Source organism: Heteronotia binoei, chromosome 16 (assembly GCF_032191835.1).
Source record: "Heteronotia binoei isolate CCM8104 ecotype False Entrance Well chromosome 16, APGP_CSIRO_Hbin_v1, whole genome shotgun sequence".
NCBI lineage: Eukaryota > Metazoa > Chordata > Lepidosauria > Squamata > Gekkonidae > Heteronotia > Heteronotia binoei.
This window is the reverse complement of record NC_083238.1, coordinates 61598163-61625394: the sequence shown is the minus strand read 5'-3', so window position 1 is coordinate 61625394 and position 27232 is coordinate 61598163. Positions and strand designations below refer to the sequence as shown.

Here is a 27232-nt window from a genome sequence, read left to right as displayed (position 1 = left end):
GGCTGAATCTGACATAAATGAGACCCTGTCGGGCCGGGCCATGTGTGTCATAAAATGGAATGACAGGTAGCAGAAATATAAACTTTACAAAGGACACAGACAAACACAAAGATTTTTTTTTTTAAAAAAAAACCTTTAAAATACAACATGATTAAAGCATTAGTACTCGGTCTTAAAGGTGCTTTCTTTGTATCTCTCCCATGGGATCCAGGGAACTGGGCAAAGGAAGCTCTGGCTCTTTCCTTCCTTGCCCAGGGAACCAGGAGGGGGAGGAGCCTCAGCCAGTAGAAGGAAGAGAGGCCTGGCACGGTAGCTATGGGACTGAGAGAGCTTGGCAAAGCAAGCTGTGATGCAGAAGGGAGCAAGAGAAAGGGAGAAGGAAGCAGACGGCAGCCAGTTGCCTGAGGGCCTGATAGGAGCCCTCCAGGGGCCTGACTGGCCCCTGGGCTGCATGTTTGACACCTCTGGCTTAAACTCAGGAAAACAGAGCTGGAGGGGAAAGCAGAAGTCTCGCCCCCTACAGTTTCATGCCGAGTTGGATTCCCCTGATTTTTAAAATGGCATTTCCCACAGTTGCTGCATGCTTGTGGGGGGGGAAGTGAGCTTGTCAAAAATGCAATTGTACAGCTTGGCCCTAAGAATCTTCCTTGTGAGTCAAGAAGGCCCCGGCACACAACTGTCAGGCCTTGTCTTCACCACAAACTTCTTCCGTAGAGTGTAGCAAATGACTGTCTGTTTCAGCAGTTCATTACAAGCAACCTTAAATGCATTTGTTTAATCAACAGAGGGATGTATGAAAAGGTAAGAGGAAGTCTGTGGATCAGTGTTGACGCTTCCTTCAGACATTCTGGCAAAGTTTGTGCTGGGCAAAGTTTGGATCCCAACATAAGAACATAAGAATATAAGAGACGCCATGTGGGATCAGGCCAACGGCCCATCCAGTCCAACACCCTGTGTCACACAGTGGCAAAAAAATTTATATATATACACACACACTGTGGCTAATAGCCACTGATGGACCTGTGCTCCATATTTTTATCTAAACCCCTCTTGAAGGTGGCTATACTTGTGGCCGCCACCACCTCCTGTGGCAGTGAATTCCACATTAATCACCCTTTGGGTGAAGAAGCACTTCCTTTTATCCGTTTTAACCTGTCTGCTCAGCAATTTCATTGAATGCCCACGAGTTCTTGTATTGTGAGAAAGGGAGAAAAGGACTTCATTCTCTACTTTCTCCATCCCATGCATTATCTTGTAAACCTCTATCATGTCACCCCGCAGTTGACCCTAGGTCAGCCATGATGCCGAGTGACTTGTCTGCTTCCCTGTTCCGTTGGCTCACCATTCCTTCGGTCGCGCTGCTGCCTCTCCAGGGAGGCAGCAGCCAGTCCCTTTAGAGAGCAGACTGAGCAGCAGGTAGCAGAACTAGCGGTCTGCAAAACGCTTCAGTTTTGGTTTACTTGCTTATTGCAAACTCTGCTTCTCAAATCAGAGGCCAAATAAGTGTTGGAAGTGTCAAAAATCTAATTGATCATTTCATCATATGGGGTGGGACTGTAACTTAGCGAAAAATTATTGGAAACGAATTCACAGTTGTCTACAGAAAATTTTAAAGACTAATTTGCAGCACAAACCTGAGATGGATTTGTTGAATATTTGCCAAGATTCGCTCCCCAAACCGATAACCAAATTCTTGACCCATCAGTAACTGCAGCAAGAATAATATATGCAAAGCAGTGGAAAACGCAAAAAATACCTAAACAAGAAGATTTTGTTCAGAAACTTTGAGAAACAGCTGAAATGGACTTGCTTTCTGCAAAATTACGAGAAGGAAATGTACAAGATAATAAGATTTGGCAACCACTGTATGATTGGTTAGGTACAGTGTGGGTGTAGTATGGAAATTGAGACAACTAAGTAGCATATTTGTATATAAAGAATATATAACATAACGAGTGAGTATTATATAATATCTTGAAATAAGATGAAGCAATTACAAGAAATGTGTATTTGTAAGCCAAAATAAGAATTTTAGAGAGGTAGAAGTGTTATAAGAGACAAAATAGAAAATACTAATGGTAAACAATATATAGATGGAATGATGATTGAATCAGATGTATATGTAATGAGAAAGAAAATGTAATTAAGAGAGGTGCTTGTCCTCTTCCTCCAACCCCGTTTCCCTATATTTCCCTGTAAAATCTTCCCTTTCCCCTTCCCTATAATTGAAACTCAATAAAAATTTTAATGTGGCCATGCCAAGTCAGAGGTAAGCAGTCTGATTAAAACAGATAAAAGGAAGTCCTTCTTCACCCAAAGGGTGATTAACACATGGAATTCACTGCCACAAGAGGGGGTGGCAGCTACAGGCATAGACAGCTTCAAGAGGTGAACTGGGAAAACATCTGGAGCAGAGGTCCATCAGTGGCTATTAGCCACAGTGTATTGTTGGAACTCTTTGTCTGGGGCAGTGATGCTCTGTATTCTTGGTGCTTGGGAGGGGCAACAGTGAGAGGGCTTCTAGTGTCCTGGCCCCACTGATGGACCGCCTGATGGCACCTGGTTTTTTTGGCCCCTGTGTGACACAGAGGGTTGGACTGGATGGGCCACTGGCCTGATCCAACATGGTTTCTCTTATGTTCTTATTTCTAGAGCAGTGATGCTCTGTATTCTTGGTCCTTTGAGGGGGGGGCACAGTGCGATGGTTTCTAGTGTCCTGGCCCAACTGATGGACCTCCTGATGACACCTGGTTTTTTTGGCCTGTGTGTGACACAGAGGGTTGGATTGGATGGGCCATTGGTCTGATCCAAGATGGCTTCTCTTTTGTTCTTATGTCTGGTGCAGTGATGCTCTACATTCTTGGTGTTTGAGGGGGGGGGGCAACAGTGGGAGGGTTTCTAGTGTCCTGGCCCAACTGATGGACCTCCTGATGACACCTGTTTTTTTTGGCCTGTGTGTGACACAGAGGGTTGGACTGGATGGGCCATTGGCCTGATCCAAGATGGCTTCTCTTTTGTTCTTATGTAAGTAAGTAAGTAAAGTAAAATTTTATTTATATCCCACCCTCCCCCGCCGGAGCGGGCTCAGGGCGGCTAACATCAATAAAATACCATACATTAATAAAACATTACATTAGTAGGCATTAATTTGCCTTAAAACCAATTAATACATTAATTAAAAACGATTATTAATCCAATTACCTTAAATTAAAACAGCCATAATGTTATCATTGACGCTATACCTATCGGTTGGTGTTGATGGCGAATATTCTTCATTATGCACTTGCAGTTCAGCTATTCATAAATGCCAATTTGAAGAGGGTGGTCTTGCAGGCCCTGCAGAACTGGTCAAGGTTCCACAGGGCCCGTACCTCCTCTGGGAGCTGGTTCCAAAAGTGTGGGTCCGCAGAAGAAAAGGCCCATGTGCGGGTATTCTGGAGTTTAATTTCTTTTGGCCCCGGGGTAGTCAGTCTGTTTTTTCCTGCTGACCTCAGTCCTCTCTGGGGCTCATACGGGGAGAGACGGTCCCTCAGGTAGGCTGGTCCTCGGCCATATAGGGCTTTATGTGACACAGAATGTTGGACTGGATGGGCTACTGGCCTGATCCAACAGGGCTTCTCTTCTGTTCTTATGTGACACAGAGTGTTGGACTGGATGGGCCATTGGCCTGATCCAACATGGTTTCTCTTATGTTCTTATTTCTAGAGCAGTGATGCTCTGTATTCTTGGTCCTTTGAGGGGGGGTGCGTACAGTGCGATGGTTTCTAGTGTCCTGGCCCAACTGATGGACCTCCTGATGACACCTGGTTTTTTTGGCCTGTGTGTGACACAGAGGGTTGGATTGGATGGGCCATTGGTCTGATCCAAGATGGCTTCTCTTTTGTTCTTATGTCTGGTGCAGTGATGCTCTACATTCTTGGTGTTTGAGGGGGGGGGGGCAACAGTGGGAGGGTTTCTAGTGTCCTGGCCCAACTGATGGACCTCCTGATGACATCTGGGTTTTTTGGCCTGTGTGTGACACAGAGTGTTGGACTGGATGGGCTACTGTCCTGATCCAACAGGGCTTCTCTTATGTTCTTATGTGACACAGAGTGTAGGACTGAATGAGCCATTGGCCTGATCCAACATGGCTTCTCTTACATTCTTATGTAAGCATCCTTGACTGTGATTTGATCTGGTGTTAGGAAAACAGGAAGTGGTTGTAAATCTGTAAATGAGTAAGATCGGAAATTTTTGAAAACGTAGCATTGAGTATGATCGTATGGAATTGTTGGTTTTAATTATATGGTTTTAAGGGAATTTTAAGGAAATTGTATAATGTCATAGATAGTTGTTTTATTATGTAATCTTTGTATTTTATATTGTGTTGTGAGCCACCCTGAGCCTGCTTTGGCAAGGAGGGTGGGATATAAATATTATTATTATTATTATTATTATTATTATTATTATTATTATTATTATTATTATTATTATTATTATTATTATTATTTGCCTCATCCCTTTCCTTTCGCTTGTCCATAAGCAGTTGGGACTAGGATGGGGGCCTGTTGACACCCGCAAATTTCATATTTTTGAATAGGGACAAATGAAGTTGATTTCATCCACAGGACTGGGAGCAGATCTGTCAACATGGCTGGCTAATGGTGTCTTTCTTGTCTTGCAGGGACCCTTATCACATGATTGAAGCCATCGACCCGCAGAATTTAAATGTCTTCCAAACAGTGAGGGAAATAACAGGTAACATACCCTTGTGTCATTGCGGAATTCAGACTCTAAATTCTTTCCGTCACTCCTCCCATATTTTAAAATTAATGAGTGTATAAGTGAAGTGGGAGACAAGGACTAAGAGGATGGATGGGAAACCCAGGAATTCTGGTTCAAACCCCACCTCCAGTTCAAAACCTGGGGAAGCCCCATGCTTTAGGGTTTGTCCCCCTCTCCTTCATTGTAAAGATACCACTGGTTGACCCAAGCCTTGGTTTCCATGCTTCACTTACAGTGTGTCTCAAGGTATTGCACATTTGTAGGGTGTGCTTGTTGTGTTCACTGTTCCTGCTATTTTCCTTCACTTCCATTAGTCAGGACATTTGTACATGGTGTTGTTTGCAATGAGACTTAATGGATACTCCCACCATCATGGTTTTGCTGCGCCCAAGGTACAGAATCATAGAATTGGAAGGAACCTCCAGGATCATGTAGTCCAACCCTCTGCACAATGCAAGAAACTCACAAACACCTCCCCTAAATTCACAGGATCTTCATCGCTGTCAGATGGCCATCTACCCTTTGTTGAAAAACCTCCAAGGAAGGAGAGCCCACCACCTCCCAAGGAGGAAGCCTGTTCCACTGAGGAACCGCTCTAAACTCACAAAGACCTCCCCTAAATTCACAGGATCCACATTGTTGTCAGATGGCCATCTAGCCTTTGTTGAAAAACCTCCAAGGAAGGAGAGCCCACCACCTCCCAAGGAGGAAGCCTGTTCCACTGAGGAACCGCTCTAAACTCACAAACACCTCCCCCTAAATTCACAGGATCTTCATTGCTGTCAGATGGCCATCTAGCATCTGTTTAAAAACCTCCAAGGAAGGAGAGCCCATCACCTCCTGAGGAGAAAGCCTGTTCCACTGAGGAACTGCTGTAATGGTCAGGAAGTTCTTCCTAATATTGAGCCGGAAACTCTTTTGATTTAAATTCAACCCATTGGTTCTGGTCCTGCCTTCTGGGGCCACAGAAAAGAATTCCACACCATCCTCTATGGGACAGCCCTTCAAGGACTTGAAGATGGAGATCATATCACCTCTCAGCCGCCTCCTCTAGAGTAGCAGGAGTGTCTATGGGCACTGAGCTCCCACCAGGGGTGGGGGATCCCCCTGATTTAGGGGCCCCATCGTCACATGACGTGTCTTGAATGATGATGTCACCCGGAGGTGACATCATTGCACCAGGCACATCGTGCCGAGGACACTCGAGGATTCATCGTAAAACTCCATGGTGTACCATAGAGTTTTTACTGCAGATCCTACAGCTTCCCTGGCACAACATGCCCTGCACCATGATGTCACTTCAGTGGCAGAGGGACTTGGCAACCCTAGGAGTGTCCCTGCAGCTCATAGACTGGGCTGCTACACAAGCATGTTGTAGCCTGTGGAGATTTTTACTAATAGACAGGGGAAGAGTTTTGCCAATTCCTCTTATTCCAGTTGACTTCTGGTTGTCCCTTCATGCTGTTCAAGAGCCCTGTGGCGCAGAGTGTTAAAGCTGCAGTACTGCAGTCGGAGCCCTCTGCTCACGACCTGAGTTCGATCCTACAACGGAAGCTGGGTTTTCAGGTAGCCAGCTCGAGGTTGATTCAGCCTTCCATCCTTCTGAGGTCTATCAAAGGAGTCCCCAGCTTGCTGGGAGAAAAGTGTAGAAGACTGGGGAAGGCAATGGCAAACCACCCTGTAAAAAGTCTGCCGTGAAAACGTGAAAGCAACGTCACCCCAGAGTCGGAAACGACTGGTGCTTGCACAGGGGACCTTTCCTTTTCCTTTCCTTCATGCTGTTCCAAGGCGGGGGAGGTCCCTTTTCCATCAAGAGTAGCATTTAGGGAAGAGGGGTGTAGGGCTGCAGAAGGAGGGAGGAGTCCAGCTCCGCTGACAGAAATCCCTTCTGTCAGCAGCCAGTTTGCATGGGATCCAACTCATTTTCCATTTTTTGAGATCGCTTTTGTGCAAGTCCACAGCGTGCGGTCAAGTCAAGTCTGCAGTGGAGATTTCCGACTCTTCTGTTTCTGTTTTCTTCAGGTTACCTAAATATACAGTCGTGGCCAGAAAACATGACAGATTTCAGCGTCTTTTCGAATTTGGTGACCATCGGTGGAAGAGCACTTTACAGGTTGGAGATTCTTCCCACACACGCGCCATTTCGAATTCTTACTGTTTAATCATCACTCAGAAGTAATAATTTGCTTAATGTGTTGATTTCTTTTATTTTTTTAAAAATGTGGTTATATGAGGGGCTTCTTGACAATGAAGGGTCTGGATTATTTCACACCCAGACGCCACCTGCTGCCTGGCCCTGCTCTCCAGCACGGGACGGAAGTCAAACAACACATTAAGTTACTTCCCTCCCATTAATATGATCTCAGCCACAAAAGCCACATGGACATTTATTTTTTATTTTTATTTAGTGGGCTTCTATTCCGCCCTTTCCCATAAACGGGCTCCGGGCGGATCACAACTACCTTTTTCGCACACAGCTTACCTCGCAGTCACAATCCTGTTCCCTCCGCAACGTCCGGTCGGATTTCCCAGCATCTGCGCTGGAGTTACAGGAAGTGCCACAGCTTCTGCGTAGCAAACGTATACTGGGTTTTAGTGGTTTACATTTGCTATGCAAAAGCCGTGGCACTTCCTGTAACTCCAGCACAGATGGTAGGAAATCCGACCGGACGCTGCGGAGGGAACAGGATTGTGACTGCAAGGTAAGCTGTGTGTGAAAACGGTAAACATATAATAATAATTAAAACCTACAGATCAAAGTTAAAATATGACATTAAAATTAAGCAGTATAAACAATAAAACAATAAATAAAATGCACCACCGGTGGAAAGGGCACAGCATATCAGGTAAACAGTTATGTTGTTGTTCAGTCACACAGTCAAGTCCGACTCTTTGTGACCCCGTGGACCAAGGCACACCAGGCTCTCTTGTCTTCCACCATCCTCCGAAGTCTGCTCAAATTCGTGTTTGTTACATTAGTAACGCTGTCCAGCCATCTCCTCTTTTGCCGTCCCCTTATTCTTTTGCCTTCTGCCTTTCCCAGCATCAGGGTCTTCTCCAGGGAGTGCTCCCTTCTCATTGGGTGGCCAAAGGATTTGAGCTTCAGCTTCAGCATCTGACCTTCCAGGGAACAGACTGGGTTGATTTCCCTTAGGACTGACTGATTGGATCTTCTTGCAGTCCAAGGGACTCTCAAGAGTCTTCTCCAGCAGCACAGCTCGAAAGCATAGATATATTATTGTAGTAAAATCAAGATATATAATTGTAGTGCATAAATATATTGTTGTTGTTCAGTCGCACAGTCAAGTTCGACTCTTTGCGACCCCGTGGACAAAAACACGCCAGGCCCTCCTGTCTTCCACCATCCTCCGAAGTCTGCTCAAATTCATGTTTGTTACATCAGCCATCTCCACTTTTGCCGTCCCCTTCTTCTTTTGACTTCTGTCTTTCCCAGCATCAGGGTCTTCTCCACGGAGTGCTCCCTTCTCACAGGAGCAGAGCTCCACCTGGATTGGCCAGAACTCCAACTGGCACACTGTGGAAGGCACAGGGAGGTATCTTTAAATGCCTCCCTGATGGCTTCAGCCGCCTCCCGTGTGCCTGCCGTGTACTCCTGTGTGCCTGCCGCAAGTACCCTGGGAAGGCACGGGGGAGCTCCTGCTGGACTTTTTCTACAAAAAGCCCTGGCAAACAGTGGCCTGAGATGAGACAATGCTGAGTCCAGTGCAAGGCCCTTGGGAGGAGTTTGGATCTACCCAAAGCGTTACACAGGCTGGGGGAGGGAGAGCACCCCAGCAGTAAAGTGAAGGCATTTCTGGGCTTGTTTTATAAGGACATAAGAGAAGCCATCTTGGATCAGGTCAATGGCCCATCCAGTCCAACACTCTGTGTCAAATAGGAACATAAGAACACATGGCTTCTCTTATGTTCTTATGTGACACAGAGTGTTGGACTGGATGGGCCTTTAGCCTGATCCAACATGGCTTCTCTTATGTTCTTATGTGACACAGAGTGTTGGACTGGATGGGCCTTTAGCCTGATCCAACATGGCTTCTCTTATGTTCTTATATGACACAGAGTGTTGGACTGGAGGGGCCATAGGCCTGATCCAACATGGCTTCTCTTATGTTCTTATGTGGCACAGAGTGTTGGACTGGAGGGGCCATAGGCCTGATCCAACATGGCTTCTCTTATGTTCTTATATGACACAGAGTGTTGGACTGGAGGGGCCATAGGCCTGATCCAACATGGCTTCTCTTATGTTCTTATGTGGCACAGAGTGTTGGACTGGATGGGCCTTTAGCCTGATCCAACATGGCTTCTCTTATGTTCTTATGTGACACAGAGTGTTGGACTGGAGGGGCCATAGGCCTGATCCAACATGGCTTCTCTTATGTTCTTATGTGAAACAGAGTGTTGGACTGGAGGGGCCATAGGCCTGATCCAACATGGCTTCTCTTATGTTCTTATGTGACACAGAGTGTTGGACAGGATAGGCCATTGGCCTGATCCCACAGGGCTTCTCTTATGTGACACAGAGTGTTGGACTGGAGGGGCCTTTAGCCTGATCCAACATGGCTTCTCTTATGTTCTTATGTGACACAGAGTGTTGGACTGGAGGGGCCATAGGCCTGATCCAACATGGCTTCTGTTATATTCTTATGTGGCACAGAGTGTTGGACTGGATGGGCCGCTGGCCTGATCCAACATGGCTTCTCTTATGTTCTTAAGAGAAGAGCTTCAGCCAATGGAGAAAATAGGAGCTTTGCTCTGTAGCTTCTGTGCAATTGAGAAATCATAGCAAAGCAAGCTGAGACACAGAAAGAAGCAAGAGAGAGGGAAGCAGACTTGCTTGCAGGCTTGATAGAAGCCCTTTGGGAGCCTGATCCAGCCCCTGGGCTGCACATTTGACACCCCTGTTCTCAGGGGTCGCTTCGTAGAAAAACAGGTGGTGGAGCTCATCCAGGGATTGTGATGCAGCTGCACCTTCTATTCAATGGACAAGGTGGGGGGGAGGAAGAGGGGAAACCCTCAGAAAGGTTCAGGAGCTGTGCTCCTGTGAGCTCCTGCTGAATCCGAGGCCTGCTTGTTCTAAAAGGACAGAGTTGGAGAGACACTTTGGTATGCATTCTGCTAAAACAAAAAAGGTGACTTTGTCACCTACAAACTTTCTTTTTTTAAAGGGTTTTAATACCATCCAATACTTCAGATAGAAAATTTTCTATCATTCAAAAAAGAAAAAAGTCTGTGTGTATGGAGCAGGAGAAAATAACATTATGGTATCCATTTTGTGTTCTGTAAGAATGTGTCCCCCCCCCCCCCGAGCCAGTTGAAGGGATGGGAGTTTTGGTCTAATTTGTAGAAAATTGATTTTCCATTCTTGAGTAAACAGCCTAGAGGTTCTGTAGCTAGTGGCCACTTCTGCTTTAGCCTCAATAAAATCAAAGTAAAAATCTTACGGTTTCCCAAGTACCTTATTGTTTTCTGGATCGATGCTATTTTGGTTTGCCTTATTATGACCGCTTAGTTTTATCTTGCTCATTCGATTTAATCTTGTCCTATGTCAATTCTGTTCTGACAAATATATTTCAGTCTATTCAAGTGCCAGACCTGAATGCTGTCAGTCACAATTGGCATTACCTGTACAGGCTCCCTCCAGCTTCATCATCATCTTTGGAAATGTTGCTGCTCTTTTGCCAAAAACTGTTGCTCCGCGACGGAATGATTTGTGTGTGTGTCTTAGAAAAGACAAGTATATGTCAGGTAGATTGTTGAGGTGTTGCACCAACATTATAGTATTTAGGGATTTAATAATGGCTTATATGTTCCATTTTTAAAAGTGTGTTCTGAGATGAAAAAAAGTGATGCAGAGAAAGGGAGAACACCATTGTAGAAGGGATGTGAAACAATATATCGTTGTAATATATACTAAAGTATTTAATCAGTCATGGAATTCTGTAGGGGTTGTAAAACAATAGCCCAAACAGATTGTGGGTAATAGAGAAACCTTGAAATTTGAATTACAGTTGTGCTGGCTTTGTGTGGTATTGCCTTTAATCTAAACCCCCCCCCCCAAAAAAAAACAGCTGGGAAATAATTATCATTCTTTTAAAAAGAAAAACCAAAGGAAATCTGCACAAAGCTGGTTTAAAGTGGGCTTTTGCTTTACTCCATTTCAACTCTGCAATGCTGCCCAAAAGTCATCTTTGCTCTGTGTTTTCGTCCGTTTGCCTGTTAGGGTTGTAATCAGAGTGACTGAGTCAGGAGGTCTCTTCTTGGAAGTTCATCTTGTCTTGAAGGAAGTGCAGTTAGGGTGTGTTCACACCAGTGTTTCCTCTAAGCTGAGTTAGAGTGAGCTAGCTCACAGATTTTTAGCCTCCAGCTCACACATTTTTGTCTTAGCTCAGGAAGGATGGCCCCAGAGCACACTAATTTAGGCAGTCGCTCACAACTTTGATGCCAGCAGCTCACAAAGTCGAATTTTTGCTCACGAGACTCTGCAGCTTAGAGGGAACATTCCACACTAAATAATGCTTTCTGCAACTGCATTCTCACACAGTAAAAATCCAGTAGCAAAACACAGTATTTAGTGCAGTGTGAATGCACACCAATGTCTTTCCCAAAAATGGAACATGCAAGTGACTTAAACAAAAACAAACAAATTAATGACTGCATGAACAGCCTCTTGGATTTATTTTTTAAAAATGTTATGGGTAAGCTGTTAGTAATGCCTTCTCCTGGGTTATTCTTTAAGTGAAACCAGTATGTGATTTGCTGAACTATAGCGATAGATGACAATGATGATATTGGATTTATACCCCAACCTACACTCTAAATGTCAGAGTCTCAGAGCAGTTTACTGACTTCCCTGAGCCTGTCAGGGGAAGGCGGAATACAAATGTAATAAATTAAATAAATAAAATAAATCTCCTTTATCTTCCTCCCCCACAACAGACACCTGTGAGGTGGGTGGGGCTGAGAGAGATCTCCCAGAAGCTGCCTTTTCAAGGACAACTCCTGCGAGAGCTATGGCCGACCCAAGGCCATTCCAGCAGGTGCAAGTGGAGGAGTGGGGAATCAAACCCGGTTCTCCCAGATAAGAGTCCACACACGTAGCCACTACACCAAACTGGCTCTTTCAAGGACAACTCCTGTGAGAGCTATGGCTGTCCCAAGGCCATTCCAGCAGCTGCAAGTGAAGGAGTGGGGAATCAAACCTGGTTCTCCCAGATAAGAGTCCGTGGACTTAACCACTACACCAAAACCGGCTCTCTGGATTTCTTTTGTTGACGTTATTTCTCACCTTCATGCAGCCTTGGCTTTGTGTGCAGCCTGTACCTCCTATTTGTGGTGCAGAAATAGTCTGGATGGATTCATATGTGGACAGCAGAGAGCTCACTTAGGCTACCTTTGTGCAATAGCTGCCCTTGAGCAACAGAGGAAGTTTCCCAGCTTACTGTTCTCTTCTTTTTTCCTCTTCTAGCGGCCTCTCCTTGCTTATTCTCAAACAGCAGCGAATTAGATCGCTGCATTTCCAGTCCTTGAAGCATATCAGTGCTGGCAACGTCTACGTAACAGACAACACTAACTTGTGCTTCTATCACACCATCAACTGGACCAGTCTCTTCAGCACTGCCAACCAAAAGACTGTCATCCACAGAAACAAGAAGGCTGAAAACTGCAGTAAGTATTGCATTTGTCCTGCAGAGTGTGCAATGGCGCCATAAGGGCATCCGAACAAGAGCAGAGCCCCGCTGGGTCAGACCAGTGATCCATCTAGTCCAGCATCTTGTCTCCCACAGTGGCCAGCCAGTTCCTCTGGAGGGCCAACAACAGGGCAGAGAGGCTGAGGCCTTCCCTTGAGAAGAACAACAGAAAAGCCCTGCTGGGTCAGACCAGGGAGGGTCCATCTAGTCCAGCCTCCTGTCTCACACAGTGGCCAACCTTTTCCTCTGGAGGGCCAACAACAGGGCAGAGAGGCCGAGGCCTTCCCCTGAGAAGAACATCAGGAGAGCCCTGCTGGATCAGACCAGTGAGGGTCCATCTAATCCAGCCTCCTGTCTCACACAGGGGCCACACAGTTCCTCTGGAGGGCTGACAAAAGGCATAGAGGCTGAGGCCTTCCTACAAACGTCAGAAGAGCCCTGCTGGATCAGACCAATGGTCCATCCAGTCCAGCATCCTGTCTCACACAGTGGCCAACCATTTCCTCTGGAGGGCCAACAGCAGGGCAGAGAGGCTGAGGCCTTCCCCTGAGAAGAACATCAGAAGAACCCTGCTGGGTCAGACCAGTGACGGTCCATCCAGTCCAGCCTCCTGTCTCACACAGTGGCCAACCATTTCCTCTGGAAGGCCGACAACAGGGCAGAGAGGCTGAGGACTTTCACTGAGGCTGCCTCCTGGCTCTGGGATTCAGAGGATTAGTGTCTCTTGAATGAGGAGGTTCCCATAAACTGCAGTAAAGCTGCATGTAAAATACCGGTGCTTGATTTCCTTGTGCTGAAATTAAAGTAACACTATTTTGCAATGGCATAGCAAATTTTTAAACAGGAATTACTAAATGTATTGGAAATTGGCATAAACAAGAAGTAATATAAAGCAAACTGGTAATTGTGAGAATCATTTTTTTGGGGGGGGGGGGGATTCCAGTGTGCTTTAAGCTAGGTGTCCCCAACCCCCGGGCCGTGGACCAGTACCAGTCCGTGGCGTGTTAGCAACCGAGCCATGAGTTGTATAATTATTTCATTATATATTACAATGGAAGAAGAAGATGATGACATTGGTTTACATCCTGCCCTTCACTCCAAATTTCAGAGTCTCAGAGCAGCTCACAATCTCCTTTCCCTTCCTCCCCCACAACAGACACTCTGTGAGGTGGGTGGGGCTGAGAGAGTTCTCCCCAGAAGGTGTCCTTTCAAGGACAACTCTGCCAGAGCTATGGTTAACCCAAGGCCATTCCAGCAGCTGCAAGGGGAGGAGTGGGGAATCAAACCCGGTTCTCTCAGATAAGAGTTCACGCACTTAACCACCACTCCAAACTAATAGAAATAAAGTGCACAATTGTATCATCCTGAAACCATCACCCCTCCCCAGTCCGTGGAAAAATTATCTTCCACAAAGCCTGTCCCTGGTAACAAAAAGGTTGGGGATTGCTGCTTTAAGCCATCAGGAGTTTGAGCATTCAGATGTCTCCTCCTTCCTGTTTTCCTTTAACTGGCACTTGATGGCCCTCAACATTCCTTCCTTTCTGGGGCATATTTAGTCCTCATCAGACCATTTCTGAGGGATTTTTCCTGTGGCTCAACCTAAAAAGGCATATCTTTCTGAGTATCTGTGATGCGCCCCAAGAATATGGGGAGACCCTTACTTTCTTCTCTGGATGGCTTTGTTGTGCCATTTCTGTTATCCACACAAGAGCCAATTTAATGTTAGATATATTGATAAGAATATGTATATTCAGTATTATTGTATACATGAAAATTAAAACTAGGGATGAATATCTAATCAAGTTCAATTTGAGCAAACCAAGAGGCAGCATAAGATCTTCATGAAGGTCAATCACTGGATGTGCAGTAACTTCAACTTGCCGTGTCATTTAACACTGATAATGGTACAGCAATTTTAATGCACATCTGATTTAGAGTCATAGAACCTTTATTGGCAGAACAACGGTATCAAATCAAGAAATCAGGGGGAAAAGGTTGTTAATTAAACATTAGAATCCTAGAATCGTAGAGTTGGAAGGGACCTCCAAGGTCATCTAGTCCAACCCCCTGCACAATGCAGGAAACTCATAAACACTTCCCCCTAAATTCACAGGATCTTCATTGCTTTCAGATGGCCATCTAGCCTCTGTTTAAAAACCTCCAAGGAAGGAGAGCTCACCACCTCCCAAGGAGGAAGCCTGTTCCACCGAAGAACCACTCTAAACTCACAAACCCCTCCCCCTAAATTCACAGGATCCTCATTGATGTCAGGTGGCTATCTAGCCTCTGTTTATAAACCTCCAAGGAAGGAGAGCTCACCACCTCCCAAGGAGGAAGCCTGTTCCACTGAGGAATCGTTCTAATGGTCAGGAAGTTCTTCCTAATGTTGAACCGGAAACTCTTTTGGTTTAATTTCAACCCATTGGTTTTGGTCCTACCTTCCGGGGCCACAGAGAACAATTCCACACATTCCTCTATATGACAGCACTTCAAGATGGTGATCATATCACCTCTCAGCCGCCTCCTCTCCAGGCTATACATCCCCAGCTCCTTCAACCTTTCCTCATAGGACTTGGTCTCCAGGCCCCGCACCATCTTCGTTGTCCTCCTCTGGATCCGGTCCAGCTTGTCTATATCCTTCTTAAAATGTGGTGCCCAGAGCAGAGTAAAGCGAAACCATCACATCACGAGATCTGGACACTATTCTTCTGTTGATACAGCCCAAAATTGCATTTGCCTTTTTAGCCACCGCATCACACTGTTGACTCATGTTCAGCGTATAATCCACTAAGACCCCTAGATCCTTTTCGCACATACTACTGTTGAGACAAGTCTCTCCCATCCTTTAAGCATGCATTGGATTTTTCCTACCTATATGCAGAACTTTACATTTATCCCTGTTAAAATTCATTTTATTGATTTTAGCCCAGTTTTCCAGCCTGTCATGGTCATCCTGTATCCTGTTTCTGTCTTCTTCTGTGTTTGCAATTTAGTATCATCTGTGAATTTAATAAGCATTCCCTCTATTCCTTCATCCAGATCATTGATAAAGATGTTGAATAAAACAGGTCCCAGGACAGATCCTTGAGGCCCTCCACTTGTCACTCCTCTCCAAGAGGATAGCATTCACAAGCACTCTTTGGGTACGATCTGTCAACCATTGTAAACAGACTTCTCCTCTTATAAGCACAGTAGTTTGCCACCACTTCGATGGTTTCAGCCTTATTTGAGGCTAGTAAGCTTACTATCTTGCTTTCATCAGATTTACCCTCCAGGGATTGCAATATAGGATCCAGATAGGATGCACGTAAATCACAATAGAATCTACAGGATAAAAGCACAGGGTCTGTTCCTTCAGTTTCCTTCAGCTCACAGGGACAGAGCCTATCAAAGAATGGTATTTTTTTAAACCTCCCGTATAGCACGGCAGAAGGAAGCACATTAAAATGGGCCAACATTAACGCCCTTAGAATATGGGGGTCACTCAAACAAGAAAAATACTCTGTAAGTGAACCACTAAAAGGAATCCCCCATTGCATGATTTACATGTATATTATTTTCTGTGTGGTGTGTTTCGACATTTGTGTTTTTGATGTTGTACACCTCCATTCATTTGTGATTGTCATTGAAACAGAAATCGGAACATTTTTATAGGACGTTGACCCATGAGATGCATGAAGAATTGGGGAGTGGGGGGTGTCTTCTAGGACCCCTGAAAATTCATTTTCCCCAAAAGACCAGATGGTGTATAGGAATTCCTGGTTTTATCTCTTGGGTTTAAGCAGTCTCCAACAACTTTTCAAAGACTGGTCAATAATTCAGGAGAATGGAAGGGCAATGCATGTAATGGGTTACAGTCATGGCAGCAGTATTTAGTCAAGGGATAGATGAATATGTGCCCATGTGTCGATGTCACCAAACTATACCCAGTGGCATCCCCCCACATTGTCCTTTAACATCTTTTCCAAGCGGTCTGTGCCTCCAGAGCCTGCTCTGTCATGGTGCCACTTTCTAATCCACAGAGAGACATTGTAGACCTGTCTCTTAGTTATTCTGGTAGCTGCTGTCTTAGCTGCCCTGATGTCTCAAGAGGTTTCTCCGGGAAAGAGCTAAGCATCCATCTCATTAGGGATGGGTCTCTGGCTTTGTAACTCATTCCTGCAGTCAAGGAAACTGAAGAGGAAGCACTGCAGGGATTGGTGGTCTGGTGCAAGGAGAACAAGGGCAGAGAACCATTTTAAAAGGAGCAATTTCTCACCCATTTGTCCTTACTTACTCTGGTCCTTCAGCCCACACAGCTAGTCTTCTGCATGAGTCCTGTGATCGGGGCTGGCCCTAGACTGCCTCGCACTCTAGGCAAGGCTAACCTCTGGTGCCCCCCCCACACACTGATAACATTACCAAATCACATGGCGGCACCCCCAGAAGGCTGGCGCCCTAGGCAATGGCCTAGTTCACCTAGTGGTAGGCTCGGCCCTACCTGCGATCCCGGGAATGATCTTTCTAGGTGTTGAAAGAGCTTCAGGAAGAGAGAGGAATGCTGGGATACTGTGTTCTCCCAGTGAGGTAGGGAAAATTTCCAGTTATTCCCCAGATGAATCTGGATACGATGGTATGGAGTACTTGGCCATTTGCCCACATATACAGGATTGAATCTTGAAACCTTGACAGGAGGGAAAATGGCTAAAAATAATAAAATGAATTTTAACAGGGAGAAATGTAAAGTTCTGCATTTAGGTAGGAAAAATCCCTTGCATGGTTATAGGATGGGGGAGACTTGTCTTCGCAGTAGTATGTGCGAAAAGGATCTCGGGGTCTTCGTGGACCATACGCTGAACATGAGTCAACAGTGTGATGCGGTGGCTAAAAAGGCAAATGCAATTTTGGGCTGTATCAACAGAAGTATAGTGTCCAGATCACATGAAGTGCTGGTATCGCTTTACTCTGCTCTGGTAAGACCTCACCTGGAGTATTGTGTTCAGTTTTGGGCACCACATTTTAAGAGGGATATAGAGAAGCTGGAATGGGTCCAGAGGAGGGCGACGAAGATGTTGAGGGGTCTGGAGACTAAGTCTTATGAAGAAAAGTTGAAGGAACTGGGGATGTTTAGCCTGGAGAGGAAGGCAGCTGAGAGGTGATATGATCACCATCTTCAAGTACTTGAAGGGCTGTCATCTAGAGGGTGCGGAATTGTTTTCTGTGCCCCCAGAAAGTAGGACCAGAACCAATGGGTTGAAATTAAATCCAAAGAGTTTCCGGCTCAACATTAGGAAGAACTTCCTGATCGTTACAACGATTCCTCAGTGGAACAGGCTTCCTCCTCTTGGAGGTTTTTCAACAGAGGCTAGATGGCCATCTGACAGCAATGCAGATCCTGTGAATTTAGGGGGAGGCGTTTGTGAGTTTTCTGCATTGTGCAGGGGGTTGGACTCGGTGACCCTGGAGGTCCCTTCCAACTCTATGATTCTATGAGTAGGTTTTGTTGCAAGAAGACGCTTCCTTGATAACCACTCCCCCCCATGGGCTTCTGAAAGATGCTTTGTTGGTTCAGATAAGTAGCACATTTTGGACTCTTTTGTCAAGAACACAGCAATGTTTGTTGCTGATGCAACTGACAGTACCGCCGATCTCATGTTACGATACTCCCCCCACCCCCGCAAACAACCCTGTCTACTTGAAGCCTTTATTCAGCGCATCAAAGGGGGGGGGAGTGAGTTGATAAAAATCCTTTCCGACATTTTGTCAGTGATTTCAAAGAGGCATCTGTCATTTGAAGAGTCTGAAGACGACAGCAGCGTATGGAGATGCAGCGGAGAAGGGCTTGGGGTATTCATTTATCTAATGAAATGCTGTACCGATAATTAAATTACATTTGCCTACCAAACCATTTAAAACCACTAAGCTTTAATTAAAGCCCAAACACTTCAATTCTGATATTAAAAATTATCCAAGACTAGCGTGTTTTTCGGACCTTAAATGTGTATGTAGACCTTAATTAAGTGGTGGAAAGACTTCAAGACAAGCCGTCTTTTGACGTGAAGATTTCAGGAAGAGCTGGTCTGCTTTTTAAGGAACCCAGTCCTGTCCAGACAGATCCACTTGAAAGGCATAGGGGCATAGGAATATTGTCCTAATTCATCCGCAAAGTGCTTTAGTAACAAATTCAGTTGAAGCCCTCAAAGAGACAGCTTTGTCCATTCCCTGGGCATCCTAGAAGTCTGATGAAAAGAGTTTAAGCAACTGGGGGGAGGGATTCAAAATAAACTGTAGCCACCTCTATTGTCCCAAAGAGCGCTGTGGCGCAGAATGGTAAAGCTGCAGTACTACAGTCCAAGGTCTGCTCACGACCTGAGTTTGATTCTGGCGGAAGCTGGGTTTAGGTAGCCGGCTCAAGGCTGACCATCCTTCTGGTTGGTAAAATGAGTCCCCAGCTTGCTGGGGGGAAAGCATAGATGACTGGGGAAGGCAATGGCAAACCACCCTGTAAAAAGTCTGCCATGAAAACATTGTGATGTGACATCACCCCAGAGTCAGGGAACTACTTTTATCTTTTTTTTTAATTGCCCCAATGAATCTGGATACGAAGAAGATATTGGATTTATATCCCACCCTCCACTCCAAATCTCAGAGTCTTAGAGCGGCTCACAATCTCCTTTATCTTCCTCCCCCACAACAGACACCCTGTGAGGTGGGTGGGACTGAGAGAGCTCTGACAAAAGCTGCCCTTTCAAGGACAACTCGCATGAGAGCTATGACTGACAAGGCCATTCCAGCACGTGCAAGTGGAGGAGAGGGGATTCAAACCCGGTTCTCCCAGATAAGAGTCCACGCACTTAACCACTACACCACACTGACTCTCATCACCAAACTGGGACCAACCTATGAACATGAAATTGCCCTTTACAGAGTCCAAACACTGGCTTTCGGTAATGGACTTCTGTTTATTAGGGAATCTTCCTTCGCTTCATCTGAATTTCTCCTGTGTGGCACTCAGTTGCTTAGTTTTATTGCTAAACATTGGTCAGCGTATTAGAAATCTCCACTTCCTTAAGTTCCTTTGTGTAGTTTTTCCTTCTCTTCATCCTTGTGCAGACACTTTGATAGAACACTACCAGAAGGCGTTCTTGGTGCAACTGTCTGTACCCTGGTGTCAAAGTGTGGATGTGCAACACTTCACTATGTGCAGAACTGCACGTGCGCAATAGTAAAAGGATCTTGATGTGATCTCATGCATCGCGTTTGGGATGTTCCGTCAGTTTATATGTCTGTGTCAGTAAAGCAGAGGGGGTGAAAATGCAAAGAAACTCAAACTACCTCAAGCCTTTATTTGCATATATCAGATTATAAATAAGGCAAAAAAGAGATGCAGAAATAACAAAATACACCAGTCATATGCAGCTAAGCACTGGACAGTCGATCCTTGATTACCAGACTCAAGAATAAAGCAACCTTTTATTTCAAGATGACAAATTTCAGATGACAAATCATTTAGAAGGCAGCATACCTTTGCAGCATCTGATCAACTTGTCATATTGAGCAGATTTGGGTCTTGAAGTAAAGAAACTCAAGGAGGTGAAAGATACACCAAACCGAACTGGGCACATTTGAGATTAATATGAGGTGCGACCAATAAAGGAGCACAAGAGAGGAACAAGCAGGGAAGAAGGGAACTGTTCTCAATTCTGACTTTCTAGTGGCTCTCTAGGATTTCAGGTTTGAGGTGAAAAGCCACGTGGAAGTCTGCAGTATGGACCAGACGCCCTGCCAGAACTTCAGTTGTCCAAACAGAAAGGAGGCGAATAGATCTGTTATGTATGTGAATCTATCTTTGTCACTGCCTGGCTCAGTGGAGCCTGAAAGACTGAGCTTGGGAACAATGGGGAGTAGGATCCAAATCCGAGCTGCCCTGCTCCAATCACAGGCCCCCGACTGGTTTGAAGGACCCAATCACATGGTAGTGCGGGAACCCTGAAGTGTATATAGTTGGCTCTGTGGGCCCGTTCTCCGGTCTTATCAGCGCAGCCATCCACCTACCATGCTGCTGTGCTTAATAAAGAGCTGTTTATCACGACCACCTCACCTCTTCAATGCCTAAGAAACCACTATATCAGGGGTGGCTAACGGTAGCTCTCCAGATGTTTTTTGCCTACAACTCCCATCAGCCCCAGCCAGCATGCTGGCTGGGGCTGATGGGAGTTGCAGGCAAAAAACATCTGGAGAGCTACCGTTGGCCACCCCTGCACTATATTATAAGATCCAAGAAATTTGTGATCAAAAAATAGTATTTCAGCGGGAGCTCATTGTGGCTCACCAAGAAAGCATCACAAACCATTATCTGGAAACTTTATTTATTTTGAAGGAAGTAGCTGGTACTTTATATAGGGTACAGATTGAAGGGCAGAGCTACCTGGCCATTTATTATCAATTTACTCCATTCATAGTTTATTTTATCTATTTAGTAGGCTTCTAGTCCACCCTTTCCCATAACGAGCTCAGTGCGGATCACAACATTGAACTGAACAGCAATAAAAACCTACAATTTAAAAATTAAAACAATACGTTAAATTAGCAAACCAAAAGAGCAACAAAACAAAATAAGGCGCATGATAGTTGGCCTTCCTCATTTGAGACCCACGGCAGAGTACAGCTTTTTTTTTTTTTTAATGTAATATAATGCATACAGCAATCAAGGTAATAAAATTGGATTACAGACTTGGAGATGAACAGAGTTAAAAACAGTATAATGCAATTGAATGAAGCTAAGCTACAAAATCGAAATGAAAAAGATAAAAGGGCCAAACCGGACTCTAAAAGATTTTTTTTAAAAAAATAAGGTCAATGGCTCAAGTAAAGTAAAAATATTTCTTTTATTATGCATTTAAAAACTGATCTTGTGTGGTTTTGCTGACAGAACATTGGAAGACCAACAGATTTCCCTAAAGAAGCCTGTTGACAAAACATGCGTAGAGAATCCTTAGCTGAGCAACAAAATCTAATTTTCACTTTCCTTGCACCACCCACCGTGGCCTTAGGTTTTCTGTCTTACAAAATCAGAAGACGGTGTCCTCAGAACACATCCAGTAAACCAGGGGTGGCCAACGGTAGTTCTCCAGATGTTTTTTTTGCCTACAACTCCCATCAGCCCCAGCCAGCATGGCCAATGGTTGGTGCTGATGGGAGTTGTAGGCAAAAACATCTGGAGAGCTACCGTTGGCCACCCCTGCAGTAAACCATAGAATGAGAAGAGCCTGAACTAGCGTGCAGTTGGGATGACTGGTTAGAGTAGGGTTGCCAATCCCTAGGTGGGGGCAGGGGATCCCCCGGTTTGGAGACTCTCCCGCCACTTCAGGGTCATCAGAAAACGGGGGGGGGGGATGTCTGCTGGGCACTCCGTTATTCCCTAGTGAGACCAATTCCCATAGGGTATGATGGATAATTGATCTGCGGTTACCTGGAGCTCTGGGGGGGACTGGTTTTTATGAGATAGAGACGCCACATTTTGCGCAAAGCATCTGGTGCCTCTCCTCATAATACCCTTCGAGTTTCAAAAGGATTGGCCCAGGGGGTCCAATTCTATGAGCCCCAAAAGAAGGTGCCCCTGTCCTTCATTGTTTCCAGTGGAGGGAAGGCATTTAAAAGGTGAGTGGTCCCTTTAAATGTGATGGCCAAAACTCTCTTTGGAGTTCAATTACACTTGTTGCAACCTTGCTCCTGGCTCCACTCCCAATTTCTCCTGGCTCCACCCCCAAAATCTCCTGGCTCCACCTCGAAGTTTCCAGATATTTCTTGAATTGGACCTGGCAACCCTAGGTTAGAGTCTGGTTGTTGTATGCGAGCCCTTAGGACAACCTTTCTCAATGGAGACCAGAAGAATCTTGATGATTTCTTGGATCCCCGCATGCAGTCTCTTGGAGCATTCGCTCTGGTCTTGTAACTGGGACATGATGATTCATGTTTGTGTTATGAAAAGGGGAATGCCAGTTGTGGGCATAACAAACAATGGGTCAGAGGAACATGGTAGCACCCCTTTCTTCTCTGATAATGGGGGCTACTGATGAGCCCAAATAGAGAATAGCTGTTGAATGGCCCCTCAGTGTTTTGGAATCATTTATCGGTTCTGTTTTGGAAAACGGCAGGTTTCTCCTTCAGTCAATTAAGTTTGTAAATCTTTATAGCCTAATTGTCTCGATTCCTGCTTGTTTAATTAGTGGAGTAATAACTGTCGGTGGAACTTTCCTTTAATAAAAGTGTCTGACAAGGAAAGGTTTTTAATGAAAAATTTCTGTGAGGTTTTTCCCTCTTATATGAGTAGAGGGGCTTGTTCATCTTCATTGGGAACAGAGGTTCATTTTCAAGTATGGCTTTCCAGAAGGTTCCAATTTCAGAAGAATGGGCAGTATGGGACTTTTAAATGCGATATATGGCATGTTTAATGATTCAGTAGTTCAGTTATGCATCCCTTTATTGTAATGGCTGCATTTACAGACATAGACAAACTGTGGTTTGTTGCTGTGGGAACCAGAATTGGAAGTTCTCGAGCCCATGTAGACATGAACGACTTCTGCAATTGATCTTTAGTCTGCATTGCAAGCCATGGTTTGTTCTCTTGTCTCAGTTGCAGGGTTAAACTGTGGTTTGCAAACCTGGTTTAGAGGCAGGAATATAAATGACATTTTGCCACTCATGGGCTGTGATCGCACACACAAAACGATGCACTTTCAATCCACTTTCAGTCTACTCTCCCAACTGGATTTTGCCTGTTCACACAGTAAAATCCAGTGGGAAAGTGGATTGAAAGGGCATTATTTGGAGTGTGTGATCACAGCCGTACAGAACGTGGTTTGTCATGAATGCAGAAGTGATTAATTTCGGAGCTGTGGATGCAGGGGGAGAAGGGCGCACGAAGGTCAGGACTTCCAAGCAGGCATGCCTCAGTGGTAGAACAACTGCCTTCCAATGCAGAAGGTCCCAGTTTCATTCCCTCCCTGGTATCAAGTAGCAGGGATTGTGAATGACCTTGACATGAACCTGAAAAGCCTGCCCTGGATAGACCAAAGGTGTCATGTGTTTATGTATCTTTTTGTGGGTCAACCATGAGCTGTCATGGTGTGTGGATGCAGCTGCCAAGCATCCAGATAGGCAACTGGAATCATTAACCCAACTGAAGGTTATTCCACCATTTTCTTTCAAAGAGTTCCTATATCTCCAGTTGGTATTTGGATGAAGAAGACAAAGGACGTCCAGGGTCACTATGCAGAGGCAGACAAGGGCAAACCACCTCCATTTGTCTCTTGGCTTGACCTAGATGTCCCAAGGTAGCCTGATTTCAGCAGATGCTGGAAACCAGGAGGATCAGCCCTGGTTGGTTCTTGGATGGGAGACCACCAAGGAAGTCTGGGGTTGCTACGCAGAGGCAGGCAATGGCCAACCACCTCTGAACATCTCTTGCATTGACCTAGATGGCCCAGGCTAGATCAACTTTGTCAGATGTCGGAAGCTAAGCAGGATCAGCCTTGTTTATACCTGGATGGGAGACCACCAAGGAAGTCTGGGGTTGCTATGCAGAGGCAGGCAATGGCAACCCACCTCTGAACGTCTGTTCCCTTGAAAACCCTGTAGGGTCACCATAAGTCAGTTGCACTTGTTGACAACAACAGAAAGTGACACAGCCGGTTTGTTGCCTCAGCCCTTGGACTGCCAGTATGGTGCTTTGGATTGAGTAGCCATCATTTAATGCAGGAGTTTCTGTCTGGGGCACCCGTTGAGAAGATCCTGCCGTTCCTTAAGCTCTGCAGAAGTATAAAGCATAGCCAGTTGCGACAGTGTATGAAGGCATTAACAAATAGCTGTATGCTATACCAAGAGGTCAGATACCAGTTTGTTTTTCTTGGAACTGGGAAGACAGGTATGAGCAGGGACGGTGGCTCAGTGGTAGAGAATCTGCTTGGTAAGCAGAAGGTCCCAGGTTCAATCCCCGGCATCTCCAAAAAGGGTCCAGGTAAGTAGGAGTGAAAAACCTCAGCTTGAGACCTTGGAGAGCCGCAGCCAGTCTGAGAAGACAATACTGACTTTGATGGACCGAAGGTCTTATTCAGTATAAGGCAGCTTCATATGTTCATTGCCTGCCATCCAGTGCATCTGTTGGCCAAAGGAATTAGGGACTCTGAAGAATTTGGTGGTTTGAGAAATGTAGCCCTTTTTTGATGTGTTCATTCTACCTTTAATTAGTTCTTGACACACTGCATGCTGCCTTGTTGTTCCTCTGGCAAATAGGTGGGCATGTTTGTGATGTTGAGGCAGACCCTCCAGGGGATTGCTTCTCTCTTTGGCCTGCCTGGCTAGTCCAGTCCGGCATACATGCAGAGGACTGGGACCTTTGTGTTTCCTCCTGGCCACAGCAACGGCATCTCACCATACCAGTAGCTGCCATATAAATAGTTCATCCTCACACAAAGAATCTTGCCTGTTGGGGTTTTAAGAGTCAGAAGAGGTGGCAGGAACCAGTTTCCTTGGGAGAGGTTGTGACTGATTGCCAGAGCATCAGAGTGGCCCAAAGTCCCAAGTTCAATCCCCGGCATCTCCAGTTGAAAGGACTGAGTTTGAGGGACCACTGGTCCAATTCAGTATACCAGAGGTGGCCAACGGTAGCTCTCCACATGTTTTTTTGCCTACAACTCCCATCAGCCCCAGCCAGCATGGCCAATGGCTGGGGCTGATGGGAATTGTTGGCAAAAAACATCTGGAGAGCTACCATTGGCCACCCCTGCAGTATATGAAACAATTGTTCAGGCAATGCCATCACAGATTCTCTTTCATAATATGCACAGTTTTAACAACAGAAATACACAGAAATATGCAAACTATGATTAAAAAAAACACCCTGAAATCCAAAGATGGCGGCGACAGCTTCAGCACCCAGGAGATGCGCAGATGTGTCCATTCACATTTAAAGGTGCAGATCCAAAATCCTTGCCATCCGGTTCTTGAAAATTTCTCACCATAGTCCTGAAAGTCCAAGCAACAATTTCCCACTGTAGCATTCGAACTATAGTAATTATGAGCTGGATCGGGACGATAAGAAATCACTAAAAAGAGAAACCACTAAAAGAGGTCCGGCTGTCCTCAACAAAGGCCAAGACTTGTCCTGGCCCCAACCTAGTGGAACTCTCTGCCAGAAGACACCAGGGCCCTGCGGGATCTTTCACAATTCCGCAGGGTCTGCAAAGCAGAGATGTTCTGCCAGGCTTTTGGTTGAGGACAGCGATGGCTGCCGGGCTGGCAGCCCGCCTTCTCCCCCTCTACTTAAGGGGGGAACGGCCCCCAATGCCTGGAAAGCAGAATTACAGCACACTATAAAGTAGGCTCATTGGGTTGTAACTGTTTTAAATTACTGGTTTTATTGACTTTATGTGTACCTTTTGTTCCACATCGCCTGGAGTCCGGCATGGGCCGGGATGAGGCGATTCATAAATTTAATATAATAATAATAATAATAATAATAATAATAATAATAATAATAATAATAATAATAATAATAATAATAATAATAATAATAGTGTGATGTGTTTCCAGAGGCTGTTATATCCTGAGAGTTCTTATCTGTATGCAGCAGCTTCACGTGTTCATGTATTCTGAGTTTCAGGATCCAGCCCTACGTGTCGAGGAAATATGTCACAAATTGTTGTTCCTTCCTTCCTTCCTTTCACAGCTGCGGAGGGGATGATCTGCAGCCGCTTGTGCTCCAAAGATGGGTGCTGGGGCCCTGGGCCAGACCAGTGCTTGTCCTGTAAGCGCTTCATCAGAGGAAGGACGTGTGTAGATGCCTGCAATCTCTACGATGGGTAAGCTCTTCCCCCCACCCCCAGCCTTCCTTTAGGACAGAGGTGTCAAACTCATTTGTTACGAGGGCCGGATCTGACATCAATGCAACCCACTTTTGATAAATTGACATTCATTACAGTAATCTTATGGTCAATGCTTTGAGCCTAAGACCCAGGGGGAAGCATGAAATGGCTGGGCATTGCACGCTTTTGTACACAAGTTGCTTCATGTGCCGGTCAGCCAATGGAGAAAACAGAGGCTTTGCGCAGTAGCTCCTGTGCAAGCCTGGCAAAGCAAGCTGTGATGCAGAAGGAAGCAAGAGAAGAAGGAAGCAGATGACAGCGAGTTGCTCATGGGCCTAATAGGATCTCTCTGGGGCCTGATTTGGCCCTCGGGCCGCATGTTTGACACCCCAGCTTTAAGTTGTACTAGACATGCACTCATATGGAGCAGGCATGCCTTCAGCTTCCAACTGTGCCATCCTGTGTAGAGTTACTCCAGTGTAAGCCAATTGAAATGAGTGGCAAAGTGGGGAATGAGGACAAGATATTCATCATTTTCTGCTGCCAGAGGGAAATGCAGGGGGGGAGAAAAATAAGATTCTGAGTTTGCACATCCACCCTTAAAGGCCATTCTGTTTTGCTAGGCTACCTTTTTCTGAAAGGCAAAGGATTTTCCTAGAGAAATTGTTCACTGATAGCTCAGGAGTTCACCTCGCCTGTCATAGAATCCTAGAGCTGGAAGGGGACATAGAGGCCATCTAGTCTAGTTCAATGCAGGATCAGCCTAGAGCCATGATGGCGAACCTATGACACGCGTATCACTGGTGACACGCGAGGCAATTTGGCTGACACACCGGAAACCAAGGAGCGTGGCAAGCCGCAAGTCCTTCGGAGGCTGCTGAGCCCGTCTCGGAGGAGCAGCAGCTGCTAAGGTGAAGG

The 27232-nt window shown here is 45.6% G+C and overlaps 1 protein-coding gene across 1 annotated transcript in view; it reads left to right on the top strand.

Moving 5' to 3' along the window:
* ERBB4 (erb-b2 receptor tyrosine kinase 4) overlaps positions 1-27232 on the top strand; it is a 535358-nt gene that overhangs the window by 247663 nt on the left and 260463 nt on the right. Inside the window, exons 8-11 of the mRNA XM_060257067.1 lie at positions 4664-4737; positions 6787-6877; positions 12248-12447; positions 26179-26311. Of these exons, the coding sequence (XP_060113050.1) occupies positions 4664-4737; positions 6787-6877; positions 12248-12447; positions 26179-26311 (498 nt within the window). The remainder of the gene's footprint in view (positions 1-4663; positions 4738-6786; positions 6878-12247; positions 12448-26178; positions 26312-27232) is intronic.